This window comes from Manihot esculenta, chromosome 6 (assembly GCF_001659605.2).
Source record: "Manihot esculenta cultivar AM560-2 chromosome 6, M.esculenta_v8, whole genome shotgun sequence".
Classification (NCBI taxonomy): domain Eukaryota; kingdom Viridiplantae; phylum Streptophyta; class Magnoliopsida; order Malpighiales; family Euphorbiaceae; genus Manihot; species Manihot esculenta.
In genome coordinates, this window is record NC_035166.2 from 2,707,784 (window position 1) to 2,733,002 (window position 25,219).

The following is a 25,219-nucleotide window of genomic DNA, read 5'->3' on the forward strand; positions in this document are numbered from 1 at the left end:
TCAGCAACCCTGTACCCAATGCTTCTTTAAAAAATAAAATAAAAAAAAAACCAACAATGTATCACTTTTATTTTCTGAACCAAATTCTAAATAATTATTCAAAGGAAAAAAAAAGCTATCAATCTACAAAGGCAGTTTATGCAAATTTGAAGCACATTTACTCAGTAAGTGCAGTGATCTTTCAAAACCTGGCGAGCAAGATCAAAAGCTCCACTTCTTTTATATATCAAATGCAAATTATAAGCTGCCTCCCTACGCAGGTCACAGTAACCTGGATTCAGATTTTCGGGAGGATCTGAATTCTCATTCAGAAGTTTTGGAATAGGGTAATCCCTTTCACGCGTTTCAAGCACCTTTTCATAATATGAAGCTGCTAGAGAGACAAGTCCAACATGATGAAAAGCACAGGCAATATTATAGAAAGCCTCCTGTAAAGATACCTATACAACATAAATTTGAGTTACAATTAAATCTGAAGAAGAAAAAAAGAGGAAGAAGAAGAAGAGGAAATCGAAGAAAACTACAGATTTGATTGGGCTAATGCTCTAACATATTCTCAACTTTTGTAAATTTTTCTATTGTACCCTATGTTTTAGTTTAATTCATTTGGTTGAGAGATTATTTATTTTGTTTCAATTGTATCCACTGAATTATGGATTCATGCAAATGCTAACATTTTATTCACATGGAAGGTGAACATGGACTTAACTTCTTGATTTTGAAGAAGTACACTTCTATTTAAGCCTCAGTAGCCATTAAATTAGGAAGACCACATTATTATTTATTGAATGGTTCCCCTGCCTTAGGAGCAATTAGATGTAGTCTACTTGGAGCAGTCCAAGAAGACCATATTTAAGGATTGTTCTGATTTAATCTATTACTGTAAAGTTAGGAAGATTATATTTCTCCTAGGAATAATAAAATTATTTAGGAATATCTATAGAGTTCAACTAAATTTAGTATTTTAGTATTAAAAGAATTTTTAGTTGATTTTGGGTTCCTAATTAGTATTTAATTTGGGTTATCTTATTAACAATTCCTTATCCTACTGATAGTAGGACTTGTTATTTACTATACATATATGTCTTATCTATGGATTTTACCAGAGATTATTATTATTATTATTATTATGACTATTGCTGAAAATTAATAAAAATATTGAGAATTAGTTTCTCAAGAGAATTTGTTTCTCATTTCTATCTTCAGTAAGGATGGAGCCAGAAAATTTCCTTTGGAAAGCTGTGCAAGACATGCACACTTGTAATAGAGTACATAAAATATATAATAAATAAAAATAGTATAAAATACTCAAATATAAAAACTTAAAAATTTATAACAAAATTATCTATTACAAATGTTTTACAAAATAATAATTTTGATTAGTATATAATTTTATAATATACTTTTTATTATTTAAAGATATCAAGATCAAAGTATTGTATCAAAACTTTATAGTTGACTCCTCATAGAACTTGAGAGATATAGTAAAATATGGAGAAGACAATTGTCTCAAACACCAACAGAACCAGGAGTGCCCCTTTTTCAAAGAGAGGATGGTTTATTCACATTTCATTTGATGGTTCAAAGACGATGAAAGCTAAGCATTGGTAATTCTAAAGATTTCCAGGGGAAAATAGAAATATCTACTATGTTACTCTAATATAATATGTGAAATATACATGACAATGAAAGCAAACCTGGCTGTTTTCAGCAAGCCTTAAATTGTTATAGAGGAATGATAAGCCTTGTGCAACACATTGATGCTTGTTTTGAAGTCTGAATCCAAGGGCTAAATTGATAAATGCTGTTCCTGGATGAGATACCATTTCCAAAAGATTTAATACAGTTGTAAGCACAAAGATTTAATGTTCAAAACAGAATGAAAGAAAAGGAAAAAATCTTACCCACACAAAGATTAACTAGTGGATTCTCTGGTAACAGTTTATAAGCTGCAAGATATTCTCTTACAGCATCTTGGTAATGGCTGGCCATTGTAAACTGATGCCCATATATGACTATAGGCGGTACACAATCATCATGTTTGGTTCGCATATGGCGTAGAAATTTTGCATGCTTTGAATAGTTCTTTCCCAACCTATGAAATCAAAAGCATACTTGTAAATGAATAACAGAAAGGGATACAAGTAAAAATGCTCACATTAACCACCACGCTCCATTTATTTTTATCTTCTCATGACAAGTGAATACACACCATCATGGTACACGAGCTGTATATACACACTCAAAAGAAGGGGAGAAAATGGACAAGCACCGACCCAAAGTCATAATATACACCCATAAACACAGTCATACCGATTCTTTCAGTGGAAGTACATGAGATAGTGAAGACATCATAAGCAAGAAGAGCAGAAGTATAGGAAAACTATATGATGCAGGTTCTAATATAGTATATTTTGGGTGGTAGCTCATGCAATCAAACTCTCATAATATGCAACTACAGAATAGTGGAGAAATATGGTGAAACATTGATTTAAATATCTTATGAAACAAATAAGTGTTTACTCGAAGAATTATTTCATTTTTCGTTCAGTTCAGTCTGGTTCATACTCTGTTCTCTTAAGATTGGTTTCTGTTCGTAAAATTTTTTATGAATTCAGCTCTGCTAAATTTTGAACTGAATAGACCAAACCAACCAAATGCTCACCCCTAATCACACTGTTCCAATCAACTCAAATAAAAATGAGTTTGTGCAGTACAGTTAAATAGCTACAAGCAAAAGTCCAATAGCAGAAACAGCAGATTTGATAAAGCTAAAATACAAGTTTCTTCAATAGTTGTCTTATGTTCTTGGATTAATGGGAAAAGCTTTGCAAAACTGAGCTTAAAGCCTCAAGTCAAGTCATCAATAAACCAGTTGGTGATTTTGCCGAACACCTTACAAAGTTGTTCCCAGTCGAGCATTTCAATAGATGTTGCAATAACAGTTGTTATTGACATACAAGGATGTCCAAGATGGAAAAGTGCTATGACACTGAGTAATTTGGTTTCTTCCTTCATGATCACACATACATTTCCTCCAGTGCTTCTATTATTTAAACAATGCATGAGATATCACCAGACTCAAAAAGGTAGTTCTTTCAATACTGAGATATGAAGTGATATTTACCAAGTCACTAGAAACAGGCTATTCCCACTTAATAATGTACAGCCGTTGCCTGAAACAACCCCCCTCCCCCTCTCTCTATTTGGCACATAGAAAAGTACATCTCAGCAAACCCTCTCTTCCTTCTGACCCAAAGCTTTTAAAGGAATCTCATGCCTCAGCTTCTAATTTTCTGACCCAGCCATTTAATTTTTGGGAAGGAACTTTAGTTTTTATAAAGCAGAAAAGACATGAATTAAACAAAGATTTCACTCATTTCAAAATAAATAATTTTTTGAGGCTAAGACAGTTATGGAACAAGAACATTCTTGCTCATATGCACACTACGGTTTTCTTTCAACTGTCTTCACATCGTGAGATTACTTGGGCTACATTTTGCTGGTATTGAGGAGAACAGGATATGCCCAGAACTTGGATTTCTTTTTTCTTTTTTTTTTTTTTGGGAGGGAATGAAATAGTGGTAGAATTGAAAGCTGCCTACATTTTCAAAATCAGATTTTTCTCCTTTAATTTATTGTAACATAAGGTGGTTGTCACGGCTTCTTTATGTGCCCATGCATTAGGAGTACGCAAAATAATGTATTCTAGTATTATTCAGCATGATTAGAAAGCACTACTTCTTCAGTATCTATTTCTTGAGATGTCTCTCTTGCTTCTTTATGTGCCCCTGCTTTAAGAGCATTCAAAAGAATGTGTTTCAGTATTATTCAGTAAGATTCGAGAGTACAACTTTTTCAGTTTCTGTTTTTTGAGTTGTGTCTCTTGCTTATTGGGCCATGAACATAAATGATAAATCACAACATATTTACAGCTCTAGATATGAATATAACCTTATTGAATACAGGCCTCAAAATACTTGATTACTATATAACATTAGGCATCTCAGCAGAGTAGGCTACATCATGAAAACATATTTCAACATAGTGAAGGTACTGATGCAAGGACACGTACCTCAGAGCTATTTTGTAATAGCAGTTCCAGGCAGCATGGCTGTCAGGATGCTGCAGAACAATTGATTTTACACAGTCAAACCCATGCTTAGGATCTGTGGTCCTGTATGATATTTCTGCAGAAACATAAACAAGTACTCTGTTCAGTGAAGCTTCAAGACTTGAGAAGAGTCTCCACAAATTTATTCTTTAACAAACAAAAATTTAATTAAGTTGTTTTTAGGATGAATGACCAGTGAAATAACATATGGAAGGCACTATCTTCCCATTTTTTTCTTTACTTTTTAGAAAGTAATATCAGAATACTACCCTCCCCCCCACCCCCGGGCCAAAGGACTGATGTAAAAGATGATCATCAATTTTTGAAGTCAAGGAATTACGAGCTGCAATAGACTGGAGTTCCTCCTTCTTCTCAACAGGCAGTTTCTTGTACACCAATTTCCGAGTGAGGTTAATAATCTCTAATGCTTCCCAATACCTTTCCAATGATTGCAGTGCCTTGCACAACTGTAAACCATCCAAAAGATATAGTGAGTTTATCCAACATTCATTGAAAAAGTCCACAGTAGGAAATATATATATATATATATGTAACAGTCAAAGAAACAGCATAGGAAGAAAAAAGAAGGTTCTGAACAGAAAAAAGAAACAAAATAGGTGTAAATATGATGAAAAGAAAGGGGGGAATACAAACATCTATTATCAGATTGTGATGCTCTTCATCCTTCAAAAAATTAGGAAGGGGGGGAACTCTGATTTCTTCTTCCTGCAGACAGCCCAAAAAAGGAAAAAGTGTGCCAGGGGTTCAGGCCCAAATTGTAGGATTTCACTGTTAATTGAACCAACAAATTTAATGCTGTAGAAGTTGCAATACAATCAATAATGCTTTACCAGAGACTCATCATCTGAATCATCACTATGCCAATCAATACCAGCAGCCCTTTCCACAGCTTTCTGTTCTTCCTTTTTCTGAAGCAACTTCCGAGCTCTAGACGCTTTCAACCTATTTCAGAGAATTACACATTAAACAGTTAATCTAATATTTCCATCAAGACAATTATCTATATAAAAAGCAAGACAAGAAAGAAATGTTGATTGAAACTCTGCTTTTTTAAATTAAACTTTTCAAAACATCAACTTTGTTTTCCAAGGAACCTAATCCTAAACATCTTTTTGTCCTATAAGTTGGTTTCATCTTATTATACATGCATTTCCTTTCTCATATGGTGTTTCCAGCTGTCCCAATGTTTTTGCTTCCCTTTGCTATTGTTTTTGTCTAAGTTAGCCTCAACTACAACTAATCCATGTTGCTTAATAAGGATGGAAGGGGATTAAAGCAAAAAATTACACAGAAAAACTAGCTTAATAAATTCCTCCCCACATTTCTTTCCCATTATTGCTAGATCTCTCCTTCTCCACAGTTTATCCTCTCCCCCTCTTGCTGCCTTTATTATCGTCAGCATAGACACTCAACATGCTCTCTTGCTTGAGAAGTTCAAGGTTCATTCCTTTGTTCAACTTGCAATAGTTCAGATAAATTCTTCATATAACAAAAAAACTCAAAGAGTCAAGATAAACTCTTCAATTTCATAAAACCTCTGGAGCTGAGCTAATTTTATCAATTACATCCCTAATGCTACATGACTTCTATTGACATCTTCCACTTTAATTTTGATTAAAACTTTATTTTGTTCTTCTAATAGATTGAGCACATCATGGCAGATGTGTAAAAACGGAGATCTAGGATTTGGCAGCTTCAAATTTACTTCATATAAAAATCTCCCTTTTCCTCTTATCCCCCCTCTCAGCATCTTTAATCTAAGTTTCTATGTCATATTTTGTACTCTAGAACTCTTATATCTCACTTTATTTGATTTTAATTTTTGAACAAAATCTTCCATTTTTTCAAGTCCTATGATTTAATTAGCTTACAGGTACAACTTAATGCATGCTTCTCTTTCGATCAAGTATGTTCAACTTTGCGGAATTAGCTTCAGAATCCACATGTCCATATGGAAGTAGCAACTGAATGAAGAAAGTGTTTATTGATACTAAATTCTTAAACAATAGCTAAAGTTATATTATCAATCTGTTAATTTATCTAAGGTTAAGGATTTATGAAAAATTTTATTTAATGTTAGACAAATATTAGTTTGATTGTGAACCATACTGAACTAATACTAACAACTGAATTAGATTAATATGGTACGTCATCAATCCGCTAATTTTATCTATGGTTCATCGGTTTACAAAAATATTAGTTTGATTGTGAATCATACTGAAATAATATTAACAACTGAATTAGATTCGTACGGTACATCATCAATCTGCTAATTTTATCTATGGTTCATCTGTTTATGACAATATTTGATTTAACAGAGCAGTAATATAGAAGCAAGAGAGAACACTCAATGGGATGAGAAAACAATTCTCAAATTTTTATTAATTATCAAAATCAATTGTCAAAAAGAATAAAAGGCCTGCCAAAATATCTAAAGAACACAAGTATTTATAGTAGTATTTGTAACCCTACTAGCACCAGGATATGGAATCCTAAACATTAAATGCTAAATAGGAATCCAAACCAACAGAAACTTCCTATTAAATGAAATACTACTTTTTCTATATTTCTTCCTAAAATAGGTAGTTCTGAACTCCCTAGAAAATCCTGCGCCAGGTAGATTAATATCAGTTTTATTATATAGAAAATCTACTTACTAGTAAGGCCAAGCCTGAGATAGGCAAGTGATTTACTGGTTGAAATGCTAGTTAACTGAGAGTTGAAAGCAAGTGGCACTTCAGTCAACATAAACTTATTCCGTAAAAAACACTAAAAAGAAAAGGATTTAAGATGGTTAAAAATTATAGTCAGTTGGAACCACAATTGCTAATCGATCAAGGTGGTAAATCAAGAAACTATTATGTTTGAACACCATCAATGATCTGCCTACAGAGGTCATCCATATTAAGTTGATGAGCTAGTGTGGGTATTAAACAAACAATCCAAAAGGCCAATGCTGACCCTAAAATTGATTTTTTTTTTTTTTTAATAACACAGCATAATTAACTACTCAGTACTCACAGATCCGAGCGAGAAGCCAATGGTCTGACTCCACCAAATACATCAACAGTTTCCCCAACATCCAAAATTTTGGTTCTTTGACGAAGAACACTTATTGTCAGCCTCTTCTTCACCTAATTTAAATCAAGGACCAAATTAGTATAGAGAAAATAACAATAAAATAAGGACCATGCGTTTTGCAGAGGGACCTATTGACTGTACACATTGCCTATCTGGTAAGATTAATTCGTTCAATGCTAATCACATCGCATAATGAGGATACCAACTTTGCATAATTAAGACATCAAGCACAAGATTAAAGCAAGATAGGTGAGCACACAATTGTGATATGAATCCTATTTATCTGCAAAACACCAGCTCAGTTTTACAGCACTGTGGTCCCACCGGTAATAATGCAAGTTAGAGAGAACTGGATTAGTGAAGAACCAATACCTACAAATTACTAAGGCAAAGGTAAGAATGCCAAAGGAAGAATAGATTGGGTAAGGAAATAATGCATTCATATCAAGGTAGAAGGGGAACCTACGAAGAAAAATTCTGGGGAGAGAAAAATTTTGGACATGTGAACCAAAGACCAACAAATGCACCAATACAGTAGGTTGAGAACATTGTTATTGTAGGATCATGAAAGAGAACAGCAAACCCAGGATGGGGCAGTAAAATGTATCAAGTTAAAATCTTTCAGAAAGTGCAGTTCTAAACTAAGCAAGCAAGGGAAACAGACCCTTCCGACCAACTAGTCTGGAGGATTAGATTAGATATTCAATAAATTGTTATTACAAAATCACTAAACTAAGAGATTAAGCTGGGTTACTCATATGGTTTATGGAATGTTCATCTGATAATTTTGGAGACTCGGATGTACAAGGCAGCCGGATGTATAAGCCACCAATATTATACAAGGTACAATTACCTTCTGCCGGAGGGTTTTGACATAAAGTGACTCACGAACCAAAGGGAATATTGTGTTGACAAAGTCTTCTAACATTCCTTTAGCCCTATATATTTGACAAAGCTTCAGTTTTATTTTCCCGTCAAGCCACCATGCCTTCTGCTTATCAGAACTTAAGTTGACAGAATCTACAAATGCAAGCCACAAGAAAGATAAAATAAGCATCATGCTAGCATATCTTGATTTATACAATGGATAACTCTTATCGAACTAGTAATACCTAAATTTTCTGGAGGTGATAGCAAAGAAATGGCTTCATCTTCTTTACCATCTTCAAGCACAAGTGATGCCAACGCCAATCGACAATCAACACTATCTTCAAGTGCATGCAAAGCTGAAGGGAAACACAAATAAGCTACATGTACATTTCTTGACTTAACCACCTAAAATGCAGTCTAGTTTAACAGCCTAGGATGCAACTGAGAAGAAAAGAAAAGACAACATGAACAATTATCAATAAGAAGTTAAACATTAGCATCCACCATGTGGATGAAATTATGAAGTATGAACCAATACTCTAAGACCTCACACTTCACTCAACTCAAAAGCGTTGTAAGGTTGGCATTAATCCCAAAAGTATCAGGTACAAGAAATTGTGGGAACAAACATCAAGCCTGCATAATATTAACACACTTCATAATGTAGAACAAATCTAGACTGGACTCTCCAGGACAGCATTTGAATTTGGTTTCAGTATATCAAGCCTTCATAACTTTAACTCGCCTCACATTGCAGGACATCTTGCAGCCAGTGGGGTTTTGGCTTGATTTCAGAGCTTGAAAATCCAGTAATCAACTATTGCTTGCAATGAAGTATGATAACTCTTGTTGAATCCCACATCAATTGTGGAAAGGGGTAACGTGCCTCTTATATGGGCCATAAGCACTCCTCCTCCTTAGCTAGCTTTTGGGGTGAGTTAGGTCTGATCCAAATTTAACATGGTATCACATGGTATCAGGCCTCCCCATCCGATGTTGAGCCTCCTATAAATATGTCACGCACCAGTAAAATTCTGGACATGAGGGGGTGTGTTGAATCCCACATCGGTTGTGGAAAGGGATAATGTGCCCCTTATATGGGCCATAGGCACTCCTCCCCCTAGAGCTAGCTTTTGGGGTGAGTTAGACCTAACCCAAATTAACAAACTTAAACCACATAGAGTTGACATAGACTTCAGGTGCTACATAACTCTAACTTCCTGTTAATTCGAACCAGAGTTTGATCTGTTGAAACCAAGTCATCTGCAAATATCATGCACCAAAAATATCCTTTGGATATGCTTAGACAATCCATAGATGATCAAAGCATCAAGGTAAGGACAGGACTCCATCAGCGATTCACAATCTCCCAAACGTGACAATCTAGAGCAGGTGAACTTAACCGTGGTAGGAACACCGCTACTATCATAAGAAAGTCACCAACCTTACATGCACACAAACATGGAATTTCCTAGTACTACTGGTTCCTCCATTTCCAATAATCAGCAATAGGAGATCTAAAAGACGCATTGTCATGACCCATATCATAAAGCACCAAGATCAAGAACATGAGGTTAAGATTACAAGGAAGAGAAGAGAGATCAAGGGGTAAACCACATCAAACTATCCACAGTACCAACATTTGCTCAAAAAGTGGTTTTCATTTCAAGTCCCACTAACAATAGGCAAGAGGGTTAAGTTGAGTGAGAAGAAGACCCACCCCATTATATGCAAATGCAAAACAATTTAAAACCTCCTATGCAGATTAAACACTTATCCTTATTAGGCTGAACTCAAAGTATGGAACTAAGAACAACAAATGCTAAATGACTCCTAAACTAGAAACACGTGCAATTAAGTAAGGCTTAACTAAAACTCAAGACACTACAACTAGCCATTCCTTGCAGACTTCCACATAAACTAGTCATTCCTTGCAGACTTCCACATAAACTTGTCAACTACATTTTTCTCCTTTTGTTTTTCTCCCTAAGTCAAAGTCTTTAAACTTTAGTGCCATGATCCATCACCCATCTGTTCTTGTGAAGATATGTGATGCAGTTGTTTATTTGATATGCTTACTTCTGCAATTCAAATTGTCATTCTCTGCTCAAATAGGACAACAATGAAGCCCTAGTTCTATGTTTTTGATACTGAATATACCAAGTTAGTAGTCTGCAGAAGTGCATCAACCATGGGAACATGGGATGGAAATTTAGAACAGGTAGGTTTCACCCTGATGGAAAAGAAATGCTACAATATCAAATTCAGACCAGTAGTTTTCAGCACAAAGATATGACAATTAGGCACTGATGAAACTAAATGCCTTATGCCCCTTATACATGGAAAAAATTAGGATTGGAAACTCAAGATTTTGAACTTTTCGCCAATTTAAAATTAAGGCCCAACTCGAAATATATATATATATATTTCCTACACTTTAGGTTAAGAGTAATCATGCTGGTCCAATAAAATCCGTATAACTATAAATAATATGGAAGTGAAAAAGGTTTAACCACTCAAACATATTATTGATTTGGCTATTTGCAACTTGAGCCAAATTTCAGGACATTAGTGTAATTAACCAAAAATTATGCTTATAGACTTTCAAGAGAAAATGTCAGGTAATAGGATGACATGATACTTGATGGCAACCTCTCTTGTTTGCAAAAATGTGCTTATGAAATATGATTTCAGCAGGAGCTCGAGTCAAGACCTCTGGTTACCTTTATAAAAGAACATAACTGCTTTAACTCTATCTTCCAAGGATATGTAACACTGACCAACTTTCAAATGTACATAGCCCTCCTACAGAAACATGCAACATCAAGTCAGCAATGACTGAAATCAACAATTAAGTATATGCTATGAGCATGCAACATAAAATCAGCATTTGGAATACAAATGTGGACACCAGAATACCAGACAGATATTATATATAAGCTTACCATGTTTTTGGAGGCTTATAATTTTGATTTTGCAAAGAAGAAATAATGAAAACAATATATGATGGAAGAGGAAGATAATTTTCCTCCAAATGGATCCAAGCTAAAGATAAAACAAACAACACAATATACTCCGATCATATCGAATAACCAGAGACACTGCCTCATAAGCCCCAAGGAACAAACCTAGAAGGAAATGCAAAACAACAGCCCCACCAATAATTATAAAGGGAAAATACCAACTCATTTGTTTCAATGACAGAATTGATCGGATATGCAGCACACAACTTAAATTTTCCATTGTTAATACATCCCATCTCAATTGTGCTGACAACTTGCATCAAATGCTAGACAGAAACATCACATTGTTAAACAGGGTCACACTTGTTGAGCCAGCTCTTAAAGGTGTATGAGCACAAGTAAAAAAACTCCACTTATCTTACTGGACCAGTGGACAAAATTTAAAGAAAATGCTTTTCTTTTTCATGCCTCCTACCAAAGATCTACTCTCAAATATTATACTATGATAGAAAACAACTCAGGAGTTGATTCATCTATATCTTTCAATTCAAATCATCTTATTTGATGGAAGAAAAATCACCTACAAATAATGAAAAAAACATATGCATTTTATGTGATGCACTAACTTGCAGGTAAAAATAAATAAAGAAGAAGATTAAAGTTTTCCTTACATTTTCTATCCCAGCATTTGACTCCAGCATATGATAATATTTCAATGCAGATTCAAAATGCCCAAGACTCATAAATGCATCAGCTACGTCCATAATCAACCCAGCATGACTAGAGTCACTCTCTGTTTCAATGTCACTGAACATAATCTACAAATCATGCAAGAAGATTAGCAAGATAAATAAAATTCAATTAGCTCAATTCATTTTTCATAACTAAAATAAAATAAAGTAAAATAGCTGAATGGAACCAAATTATGTACATTTATAATTTTTTAAGTAATATAAATCAAAACATAAAAATAATTTTTTTTTCCAGTAAAAACTGATGACTAAAAAGATTTATTTCGGTCCTTCTTTCAGCTCAGTTTGTCATAATGCTTCAGTTCAGTTCTTCCTTCAAAAAGTTCCGCTTATTCTAATTTTGCTAAATCTTGAGCCAAATGAATACTCTCTCCTGACATTACATAACATAACAAGCAGGGCCTTCATATCATTCAGCATCTAGATATGGCAATTTCTCAATCACAAATAAGCGGGCACAACATGACCATTACATAATGGTCATGCAGCTTTTTAGTTCACAAACTCACTCTCACTGTCTCACCACAATTATTTAATACTAAGTATTCTTTTAATTTAAAAAATAATTTCACAAAATTTGAAGAGGATCTTGACTGCCTGACTTTCCACCATTTGATTCCAAAGTTATATGCTAAATAAGATAACTCCATAGATATCTTTTTTTCTTTTACCTATTTCCTAATATTTGATGGATTACCAAAATTTTTGCCTACTTCACAACATACCATAGCACTGCACTTGGACATGCAAAATTTACAAATTCTAGCGCAATTTTGTGCAAATTTATCAGCCTATTAAAAAGACAGTAATAAATTTGAAAACTAGCAAGTTAACATTGAGCATGTATCTAAATTTGGACAGAAGAAATAAATAAAAGGATGATAAGGAGGATGAAAATAAGCAGCTTGTGCAAAGAAATCCACGAAATTAAGTTCCAAGCACTATCCACACTCCACATTCAAACAGAAGCAAGTTATCAAAATAGCCAAAATGACACTCTCATCATCAAATTTCACCACTACCTCTCTTTAACATTGTATAAACATACAAAGTTACAAACTAAACATGCTTAATTGTTACTCCTATAATGTTTGCAATATTTTACTTTATCTACTGTCACATGCAACAAAATAAGTATAACATAAGGGTAAAGAAGAGAAATTGCAACATGAACCAAACCCCTCCCGCCACACACACACACACACAACCATTACATTAAGAAATGTTTATCATTTAAATTTCACCCAGTTCCTTTGAACCTTGTGGGGAAGGCAGAACTAAATATTTTAGGAATATGCCTTGTAATAACTATTGAAGGAATATTAATCGCTGAATTTACATATAGTAGAATAGAAAATATTTTTAAAAAAATAGATTAAGCAGTCAAGTTCAAATAGCGTGCCTACCAAAGAACTACACATTCAAACATCCATCAGAAACCCTGTGATTTAGCAATTGAGCACGGTAAGAACAAAGAAAAAAAATTAAAAATGACTTCGTTTGGCTGCTCACTTCTTTTTTTTCAGTTTCAGTTGGCACTTGGACAGGAATAATTCTAACAATATAAACAATTAGCAATATTCAGAAGTACAAACCTCTGCCTTCTCAATATTACCAAGACGAACATGGCAGATTCCTGCTTTAATTTTCAATTCCAGAGGCAGTTCCTTTCCTGAATAGTAAACCTGGTGAGCATGCTCAATATGTTGAAGAGCATTATTATATGCATTAGTTTCCATGAGTATGGCGGCAAGCAAATCGATGACACCAAAGTCAGCTCCAGAAGGATGACTCTTGAGATGGTTCTCCAAAATGCTGATACTTCGTTCTGTCTGACCACATTCAGCATACAACTGATATGAAAAGAAAAAAAAAAAATTAAAATCCTTGGGATACCAAAAAAATAATAGAAAAATGGAAAACATAAAAACAAAATCAAAAACACAATAATTCCAAAATAAATTAAGCTCTCCGATTAAAGATATCACAGAACAAAGGTAATGACAAGATAAATATACTTTGCTTAAAGAAATACAAAAGCAAGAAAATTTGCAATTAAGCATAATGAAATAAATTTTATTAAATGCAATTTATGAACAGAAGGAAGATGATGATTCTATTAACTGTGAAATTCTAGCCGGAGACTTGGAACAAACTAGAAAAAAATTACCAGAACTGTTTTCTAAACAGAAGTAACCCGCCAGAAAATGTTCAGTCATTCAATTGTCAGTACAAGAAAATATTTGTGGTGTAATCAAATAGCCAAAGAAACAAAAATGATTTACACTTTGGAGGATGAACCGATGGAAGGTATATCGTGCTTTCCACAGTGAAATTTATCGTTGACCATCAGCAGTCCATGACAAGCACTACCAAGTACCAACGTCAAGAACTGTGATCTGTAATCAATCATCCCCTAATATCATTTCTATTGACAGCTACAGCCACCTAGAGACGGGCAACACAAACCATTAACCAAAAGCCTTTGGCAGCAATCATGAATACCACTGCCAATGCCATTGATTAGTTTGTGTAATATATTTTTCTCATGTACCAAAAAAATTGGAGACATGAAAACAAGCAACTCTTTTAAAATACATATTCCATCAAGAATCGAAATACATTTTAAAATGTACTAATTAAGCCGAAATAATCAAAAGTCTTCACATGCTACCCTTTATAATCCAGCTGCACATGGCTACACAACTTTACTATAAGACCATAAAGAGAACACTTCTTAGAGGAAAATAAACATCAAAGTAATAATAAAACCTAACTGCACAAAATTACAAGATGTAAAAAATAAAAAATAAAAGAAAAAGATGTCAAAATATGTATCAAACAGCAGTGAACTTTGTAATTCTCTAAGTAGCTTTACTAAAAGAAATCTAGTAAACTGGTATACTGATATCAGGATATCCTAGATTTCTTTTCCCCACCTCTTCTACCTAGTTTTATCTTCACTAATTTATGTAAACAGTCATGTTTTTGTCGTAAACTCACAGAACGTTACTACAATAACCATGTTAATCTCCTGACATCCTTCCCTTTTCATGGAAGTCATGACAAGATTTTGCAATAAATTAGAAATAAGTCCTAGAACAATCATCGAACATAACTCAACTAAATTTAACCTCAATGTCAATTAAATTAGGCAAGCTATATAGATTATTATCCTCCATTTGGCTCGGCCAAAGGAATATTTGCACTAAGGTCAAACAATTCTGCAATAAATCCTTATCAAACACTCCAAGTCCAAGCCAAGTCATCTTTTCTCTAAATTTCATATTCTTTGTTCAAGTGACTTAGATCTGTTGCTGCTGGAGGTTCAAGGGTTCCCAGTTTCAAATTCCTACTGATAGATACACTCATTCCTCAAGTAGTCTTTTCTTGTGTTTCCAAGCATCCATCTTTAGCACACTCATTTAGACAGACTAAGACATATCTTCATTGCCAAAAATTGACTATTGTAATTTGTAACAGCCAAACTGTGTAGGACTTCCACTTCCAGTTAAGAGGGACTCTAAAGTCATAAAGCATGCTAGTCACACCTCTCCATTTTAACCAAACTGCCTTAATCCTGTTGAAGAAGCCTCTGTACCGTCATATTACCTTATACAATAGAAACAAGGCACCATTTTATCAAGCTATTCATAAATCTTACTTCCTCCATTTTAATCCCGCTTACCTCATTCTCCCATAATGAAAACGGCAAACCATATTATGCCATTTTTCTTTACTCAAAATCCCTTAGACAACTAAGTGTTTCACCGACCAAGTATTTGACCACTGCTCCAACCCTTAGACCTTAAATTGGGTTTCATCAATCAAACTATGTCATAAGCAAAAAAGTATGACTTGCAGAATACCATCCTGCACACATTTTGTTAGTCCATTCCTAACCAGTGCAAAAAAGTACTTGTTCAAGGCTGATACTTGGTATACACTCACTGGCACTTTTTTCGTGTCAAATTGTCAAATAGGGAAGAAATGGAGGAAATAGATCTTGAAATAAGTGTAATAAGTAGAGGTAGATAGAAGGAAGAAAAGTCAACAGAGTCTCGGGGGAATTAGTTAGAAGCAGTTACAACTTACAAGCTGGAACCTGGCCTATAAAAGAGCTAGAATAGCTCCAGGAATATCATTCTGAATTCTAAATCAATAAAGATATACTTTCTGTCCATCAATTATTTTCTCTCTTCTTTTATTCTCTATTCCTTCTTTCTTTACTTTCTCTATTTCTTCTGTCATTTCTATTCTTTCTGTGATGAGAATCCCGGTACATTTGACACCAAAGTCCTGTTCAGGTTGTGCTTACTTCCAAATCAATTAGTTGGAGTCAGAATTATGAGAGATCAATGGTAGTCTCCCCAATTTCAGGTTTCTCTCTATTCTTCACTCTTTCTCTATTCTTTCCTCTAATTCTTCTTTCTTTTTCCCTGATATTTCTTCCCCATTTTTCTTTTTTATTCTCAGCAGACCATTTTTATTCTTCTTCTTTCTCTCTTTCTTTCTTTCTTCAAATTCTTTAATCAAATTTCTTTCTTATGCCACTTTCTTATTCTTTCTTCTATTTTTCTTCTGTAATTTCTTACTTCCTGAATTTGAAGAAATTTTTCACTTCCTAGTCAAATTCTTGAATTTTTGTTCTCTGTCCACTTTTTTGCTAATTCTCATTTCTTTCTTCTCTTTCTTCTCTGTTTCTAATTATCTATGTTCTCCAGCTGGAACTCTAATTTAGGGTTTGAGTAACAGAGTGGCATCAGCATACTAACGACTAGCATTCATCAATATATTCAAGTCCAACATATTCATGTATCATCTAATAACACAAATTACCATCAACATTTCCTCTTCAATGCTAAGATTTAAATACAGGCCCCAATCACCTTTTTACCATATGCGAGCTAAGGCAAAAGGACTATCAACTGCCCATTAGCTTCATAAATTGAAAGGAAGAAGACCAATAAAATTTATAGCATAGCAAGCATAACTAAATGAATAGATATTGAAATGCAAAAGTTGATAGTAAACCTTAGCAGATATCTTCAGCACTTCAACATCTTCAGGACAAACTCGTGATATTTGTTCATAAGACTCAGCAGCTCTTTGGCAATCTCCAAGCTTAGCATAGAGGGATGCATGAAGAACTCTGAGTGCAATGTCATTAGGGTCTGCCCTTATTGCTTTAGAAAGGCACAACCTCGCTCTAGCTACATCTCCTCGTTCACTACATTTCATTCAATAAATTAGATAGACAAGCTGAAAATAAAAAAATATATATATAATAATAATAACCAAGTAATTTCCAACTTTTTCAAAACATATGACAATGATGTCCATATGGATGTGTTTCAAGGCAGGGTTTTGATTGCTTGAGACAAAAAGGGTCATTATAACTTTATGATTGGTCCAAAAAAGATATTCTATTACAAGAATAATTAGACACCATTAACATGATTCCAGGCTGTACTGTAGACCAGGACCAGTCTTTACAGCACTAATGGAAGGGAGTCTTTCTTTTAGGAAAATAAATGCAATTCAAGGAGCAGGTTAGAAAATTTACAAAGAGGAGGATAAGATATGAAAAAAGTAAAACTAGACTTGTAACCACTTCCAATAACATTGAACAACATTAAAAAATAATACTCTGAAAGCACAAGCACCAATTATGAAGTCAATGTAATACCCAAATTACTGTTCTTGCTACTTGAAAGTTTTATCCAGAATTGTAAGAAATTTATTACATTATATCTTTGATTCCACTCTCTAGTTTTCAATTTATTGCTGATGATTTGAATGAAAACAGTTGGTTTTTCAATAACTAGAAGTTTTTTAATTTTCCCTTTGCTTGCTTCAAATCACCAAGACAGTATGATTCCCACAAACATGAAAAACTCATAGCTGACACTAAAGAGGGAAACAATTAAATTTCTCAAAAGTAGAGCTCCTAAATAATAATAAATTCCTATTTTTAATGAAGTTGCATACCCCCCCCCGGGGAAAAAAAGAAGTTAAAAAGTCATCACAGAGAGATAAAAATTACATCAAAATAGCCCAATAAGATAATAGCTTAACCCTCTCAGATTCTTAAAATATCAAGTTATAAGGAAAATGAGTAACAATGAAAATTGCACGTGATAAGGAGGGGCAGGGTAAAAATACTACCAGGTCTTTTAAGGTCTATTCTAGAAGGCCTAAAGGACAGGGCAAAGCAAAGGGAATATTGGAGTGGCAGAAAGGAATGACCGTTGCTGAATTTAAGGAGAGTGGGGACATGTGGCCTGGAGGTATTAACAAGAAAAAATTCTTTTCCAACATAAAAGGAAGGGGAAAGGGAGAATGAGGGGGTATCGAAGAAGAAAGAATTAACAGTGAGCAGAGATCATTTTCTGCAGAGGGGAGCATTGCATCCTGGGGCAACTAGCCTGGTTTTTCTTATCATCTATTTTTCTTTTCCTTTTCTTACCTTTCTTGTATTTACAACTTGTTCCTGAGGTACTCAGTTAGAGTTGTGCTAGTTTATTGTTTAAAACATCACTTGAGAAGAAATATAGCCTGAGTAAAGCCTTTTGAGCTATATTGAATCCCCTATAATACTAATTTCTGTCTTAGTAAATTCCCTTACTCTATCAGCACGCAAGGCTAAAATAGTTCTAATTGCCAATATATGGAATGGATATCCAAATTTGACAAAGTTCTAATTTGGCATAGCAAGTCCATATTGAACATATCCTGATACAGTATTCATTACAATCACCAACTTTGACCTCTGATTGAAAATTAAACCCCACCAAGATTAACGGAAGCATTCTATTTGGGACACGAACATCTATTATAATACAAAAACCCATATAAACTATTATTATTCAATAAAACTGAAATCATAAGGAGAACATTTTTCACATTTTACTTCATAAGATCATGGTACAGTAAACGGTGATGCCATAGATAAATAACTTACTTGTGCCAGTCAAAAAGAACTCTCCACAAGGGTGAATCTTTTGGCATAAGGCGTGCTGCAATTGTATAAAATCCCATTGCTTTTTCAGTATTACCAAGTGCAATATGGACAAGTCCAAGTGTATGGTATGAATCAGGCACATGAGGTGCCAACCTAACAACTTCATTCAGAACAGATATGGCCTACAAAATATACAGAAAAGACAAAATAATGGAAGGGAACTACTGAGCTTTGACAAAAAATAATGGTTTAATAAGTTGAATCCAGAAAGCTGACAAGCCAAAAGAAAACCTACAACATAATTAAAAATCAAATTGAAAAACTCAAAGTTCTAATCAACTTGCAATTTATTTCATAAAATTTATATTCCCATAACATTTTTCACACTTTATAATGTTTGGAAAAATAAGAAAAGTTGCTCTCTAGCAATATAGCTCTGGTTGGAAGGAAAATTAAGCCATTTTTACAATCTATCATGGAATCACAATATGCACATACCAGTATACCACCCACTGCTGATTGTCGAAGCTATCGATAGCCAGCAGTAACCAAAATTTTTCTATTCATGTGATGTGTGTATGTGTTTTTTTAATTCAAATATCTTCAAACTACGAGAGTGTTTGGCTTAGGTTATGAGCAGTTAAAAAAAATTTTAAGCAAATATCTACTTGGTTAAAATGTTTAAAAGTGGTTGATATGTAGTTGACATATTTGGTAAAAAGTAGCCAATATGCAGATTAATGTTCAAATATTAAATAATGTGGTCCAGTTTTAAAATTAAATAAGGATAATATAGATTAATAGGTCAAACTAACATACAAGAACCAAAATGGAAAGTTGGTCCCTCCCCCCAACCTTTTTTTAATGTAAAAAGGTCAAAAAATGTTATAAACAAACAAGTCCATTTATTTTAGAGCTTATAAGTAGGTTAGACAAACACCCTCCAAGGACACAAACATGGAGTCCTCACTCCTCATTGATCTAGACTTTCTCAAAGTCATTTTCATTTTAAAATAATAATAATAATAATAGTTACAAATGCATGAAAATTGTCAGTTGACTAAAAAGATTTTTTTTCTAAGAAATTCTACTAGGATGTTTACTGAAAGAAATCCAAAGAGAATTTATTTTACAAAGGGAAAAAGAATAGAACCTTATCATCTAAAAACGGAAAATAACATTATATTGTTAAATGAATCAAAATAGAGTACAATGTCACAACAACAACAAAATAACAACTAAGCCTTAATCTCAAATTAGTTGGTGCAATGTCGCAACAACAGAAATAACAAAAATGTTGCAACAACGGAAATGCAACTAAATCGTAATCTCAAACTAGTAGGGGTCAACTATATGGATCCTTTTTCACCATTCAGCTTTATTTGAGACTGATTCTGCATCAATATTCAAAAATTTTACATCTTTTGGTACCATTTCCTGGGGAATTATTTTAGGTTCTCTCATTTTCTTCCTCACTCACTCCACCACTAATCTATTACATTTTCATACTGGAACATTTTATTCTATATGTTGGACATGACCAAACCATCGTCATGGCACTCACATTTTACCAATATGTGCTACATACACCTTCCAATGGATGTAATTATGATACTTCCTGAACAAAAATAAACTCCCAATAATTGCGGCCGCAGGTGCTGAATTAATAAAACAAAGTCTCCAATACCAAAATAGGACTGCTAGGACCCAATAACTCAATTCCACACCTGCTCCCTGAGACTCACACACCCTAGGGCTTGTGGATCTTCCAATTACATGCCCTGGGGCATGTGAAGCTCAGAACAGGGTTGGCGGTTATCTGCTGGCACGCACCCTTTGGCAGATGCCAGACTGCTGTCACATGCCCCAGGGCTTGTGATAATCTGTTTCTTGGGAGTTTCTGCCCTATTTTGCTCCCGTTCCTCCTTAAGTTGTCTCTCTTGTTTTAGTTCCCAAAAGCATCATATCCGCATCATTAATGCATGTGCAATAGTTCTTGGTTTGTATTGAGTAAAAACTAAGGACACAAAAATTTCAAGGAGGACACACTTAAACTTTGACTAGATAGCTTGACTAGTTTTCTCCAATCAGCCAACCCCAACTAAATATGAAGGGAAATTTATAAACTTCACATAAAAGAAAGATTGTGTTGGCGCCCAGTGTAATATGCTGATTGGGTGCCTAATGATCCATGCAAGCTCTGTTCTACCTCATCCATCTTCTAACTAGATTAGCACATGTACACTATAGTCGCCTCCCCTGGCTAAGATGAAAAAATTTGGACCAAATAGCTCCTATGTTATGAGTCCACAGGCTCAGCTGTTGAGAGAGAGAGAGAGAGAGAGAGGGCCGAGGAGCTAATTGGGTTTGGGTTAAGGATATTTTGGCATACAGACATTTTTTATTTCTCGAAAAACTTGAAGTTATCATATGAAATGCTGCATCCATTAATCTAATGGAGATTTATCATGCATCTTACATCTTCATAGCGGCCATGTGCATAGAGCACAGTAGCATCACCCAGCATCTTTGTGATTTCAGGGCTGAGCTTATTCTTTGATCCCTTCCTCCTACCTCTTTTCTTAAGCTGCATGAGATACAGAATATGGACAACAGATTAGCATATTATCCTCACGCCCATAAAAATTTAAAATTCTAATTCTTCCTTCTCACATCTTTCTTAGATTCCATGAAGTAAAGAATGAGAATATATCATGAAAAATGAAAATTAGAAAAGAATTAAGAAAATACAAATATCTGAGTCACACATATAACAAACCTTTAACAGATTAACTTGTCTGCATGTACATCTAACTCAAAATAGCCACTAGAAAATTCTAGACAGATTTCCTATATAGTGAAAACCAGGGTTTAATGAAATTGAATGCCACGATGCCCTCTCTATCCTTGGCACAGCCATTTACAAAAACACCGTACCGTTGCACTATATTTTCCATGGGCCAAGGACAGAAACTTTATCATGAAGACTGGCAAAGCAACTTTCCAAATTTGAGTTTACTTTGCTAAACAATATTAAGACAAGCATTATACCCATTATCTTGATTAAAACATTGATATATTGATGATGCTTTAACTGCTAAATTCAACTTAAGCATAAGGACAAACAAAGAGAGGAAAACTCATTAGTTCGACAAATAAAATTCATTCTCAGAATCAATGCAAACCATTGTACATGAATAAAAATAAGTAGCCAGCCACTGTGTAGCACACTTCTTCCTTTTTGTCAGGAGGGATAATGTTAGCTGATGAAAATGCACACAATATAGGGAAGTCTGGATTTTAATTTTAGAGGTAAGGTATTAATGCAGTATTGGAGTTTGATTCAGCCAAAAACGAACTAGAACATAAAAATATACCTAGAAATAATAGAATTCTTAAATAATAAAAATATTACTATCAATCCTATATAACAAAACTCTTAACTTCCTCATTCTACAATGACTATTATTCCTAAATACTTTAGGCTGACTGAAACTCCACTACTGCACTAGGTAGCAATAGTAAATGAATGAGCTGGGGAATTTTAGTGAAAAAAAAAGGCTCTCAATGGCCACAGTAAGCACTGTTCCAGAATGATTTACAATATCAAACAGCAAAATACACATCAAAGGTAGCTTGCCAACTGAAATAGAATCATATTAAATAATCTAGATATATGAAGTTTCACAGAGCCATACCAATATTATAAAGTTTCAGAGACTCTCTTTTGAACTGGGAAGGCCTAAAAGATTTTGTAAGATCATTTATCGATAACATAATTAAGGAATATGCCATGCTATTTTCCTTGATTTACATGGACATTAAAACAAACTAAAGGTGACACAAGCAACAATAAGATTCAGGACAACATTATTAGACCCATGACATAATAAGGATTACAGTCCGTATCAAATAGAGTTTATTCAAGATGTTATAGGGTACTTACTCCATTTATAGTTTTGTTTATATGTCTATTCAAATAAATTAGCTGCTTGTCTAATATTTTGAGCCACTGAATACTGATAATTTCTAGATGTTCTGGAACAGGTTTACTGGATATCTTTAGAAGCCTTTGTTTTTATTTTAGTCTTTCAACTTTGGTCCTAATCAGTTTAGTATAATGATGTTTTCTTTAGTCTTATCTGAGAGTCCAAATCCTAACAGGATGAGAACTAGTTTTGGGCCCAATGACCAACGTCTCAAAGTTTTGGGATAAGGATTAGTTTAAATTTAATCCTACAATAATCTATGAGTTAATAATGCCCATAAATCAGATTTGTAATTGAATATTGTTGAAATTAAGAAAGATAGAGAGACTTGGAGAAAAACAGCTAGATTATTTCCCTCAAGCCTGTGGGTTTATATACATTTGTATACATTTCAATTAATCTGAATAGGGAACCATTTGTAATTTCCCAAATCAAGGAATTCCTCGATGTTCAGGATTTAACCTTCTAAATTCTAATTACAGCTCTGACAAGTGAAGACAGTATTTATATCCCTATTCTAACCAAAAAAGAAAAAAAAAACAGCAGTTATGCTTCTTGCATTATTTTGATGAGACTCTACCTTGGGTGTGATGCCTCAAAAAATTTGTGCTGACCTAAGCTCCTTAATTTACTGCTCATGCATTACATTCATAGTGCCTAATTTCCATTACAAACAGCCAAAATTTTATCTTAGTTGGTTAATTTCTTTTCTCAATGCCCCCCTTCTGCAAACCCAAAATGTTGCCCATTATATATCTATTCATTCTAGCTTGCAAATACCCAAAAACCACCCTCACAATCAGTCTGCATCAAAAGATCTGCTTGAAAGTACCATGATGACCGTTATAAATCAGAGATCCTTCACATCAATAATGAACCTTTCAGGTTACAACATTTAACAATGAGAAAGAATGTCATGAAATGCCATACCTTTCGCGACTTTCTCCGAATACCGTAATTCATGGCTTCCATTATTTCATCTATGCTAGCTCCAGATAAATCCTCTTGCCTAGCCTTCTTATGAGACCCTGCACTGTCATTTAAAAATATACCAAAAATAAGTCCAAATACAAGTATATAACATGCCAAAACCATTAAGTGACAAGAGGGACAAAGAAAAACATTAATCAAAAATAATATCACAATCACGTTTGTTCTTAAATTCAATTCCACCATCCTCATACCCAACAACCATCTTATCCTGCAAGAAAAAAGTCACTTAAAGAAATAGGAAACAAATGGAGTCGAAGAATAAAGAGAGAATGCTGTTTTAGACTTTCAAACACAAGTTAGTTTTGATGCTACATGGAATTTGAACTCATGCACAAATAATACTTTCCTTTACAGAATATATATGCAGAATATTTAATAAATCTAACAAATGCAAAGGACAGGTCATAACATTTTGCGCAGAAACCCAGCTTAGAGGGTATATAATTTAAAGGAGGGCACTTCCCTACCTAATATATATATATATATATATATATATATTAAAGAGAGATTAGCATGGAATTAGGAAGACACTAACCCCTTACTATCACCAAGTCCTTTACGCTTTTTTGCAGCAAGAGCTTCATATTCAACATGATCAAATTGTTGATAAAATTGAATTCCTGAACCATCAGCAGCACCATCACCTTCAATTCTACCAAGTGAAATTGCTTCTTTCTCCTGCTCTTCAAATTCACCATCATCACCCTCATCTTCATCCTCATCCTCATCCTCATCCTCCTCCACCACCACCACCTCCTCCTCCTCCTCCTCCTCACTACTCATATCCAAGGCAAATCCATCAAAGTCACTCATGTCATTTCCCTTGTTTCCTGTCATAATCTACCAATTCAGAATGTCAACATCCAATTCCACAGGAAAAAAAAATAAAACAAAACGCAAAGAAAACATGAACATTCAACAAGTATGGATCCACACCATAAATTTATGAAGTAAATTTGTTAAATTCAAACCCCCAGACAATCATCAAATTCACAAATCTCTATTTTTCTTATTAAAACAAACCATAAAACAATTTCATCGACTATTAAATCATTAAAATTCAAAATATCCACTTAAAAGGGCTATAAGAGCGATTCAAGGGCACCCCCTTCAACTGCCAAAGACTGTAGTTTGAAGTTAAGAGGAAGATTTGATTTAAAAAGACGAAAAAGGGCGGTTCAAGGTGAGCCCCATACACAGTTATGAAAGGCGCTACAAGCAAGGCGCCCAACGCCTCAGCCCAAACCCCGTGCAGGTGAGACCTCCGCCGAAAAATCCGAAAAAAAAAAAACGAATCGCTTCTCACTTTTACCACCATCGGCAGAATAAGGAGAAGGAGAAGAAGCAAGAAGAAGCCCGCCCATCACAGACAGACAGCCACTGAAAGAAAAAGAAAAAGAAATAAAAGGGGAAGTACCTGACTCGAAAAACAAAGGTGCCGCTGTATGGTCTTGCGCGCTTTCACGATTACT

General features: G+C 34.3%; 1 protein-coding gene across 3 annotated transcripts; it reads right to left on the bottom strand.

The window, feature by feature from the left end:
- LOC110618133 (general transcription factor 3C polypeptide 3) lies at positions 1–25,105 on the bottom strand. Of its 3 annotated transcripts, XM_021761196.2 has the most exons (19): positions 24,944–25,105; positions 24,283–24,587; positions 23,685–23,787; positions 21,245–21,352; positions 18,766–18,947; positions 16,836–17,031; positions 13,397–13,654; positions 11,721–11,867; positions 10,810–10,891; positions 8,329–8,442; positions 8,070–8,236; positions 7,157–7,269; positions 4,966–5,077; positions 4,769–4,840; positions 4,455–4,581; positions 4,076–4,190; positions 1,905–2,095; positions 1,698–1,810; positions 1–440 (listed from the first exon to the last, which is right to left on the bottom strand). In XM_021761196.2, the coding sequence occupies exons 2-19, from the start codon at positions 24,582–24,584 to the stop codon at positions 162–164; spliced, it is 2,781 nt and encodes a 926-aa protein (XP_021616888.1). In that variant the 5' UTR covers positions 24,585–24,587; positions 24,944–25,105; the 3' UTR covers positions 1–161. The 3 variants fall into 3 exon arrangements, with proteins under 3 accessions (XP_021616888.1, XP_021616889.1, XP_021616890.2); XM_021761197.2 differs by having other exon boundaries at positions 24,283–25,105; XM_021761198.2 differs by lacking the exon at positions 24,944–25,105 and having other exon boundaries at positions 23,685–23,782; positions 24,283–24,432.
- Between the last annotated feature and the right edge of the window lie 114 nt (positions 25,106–25,219).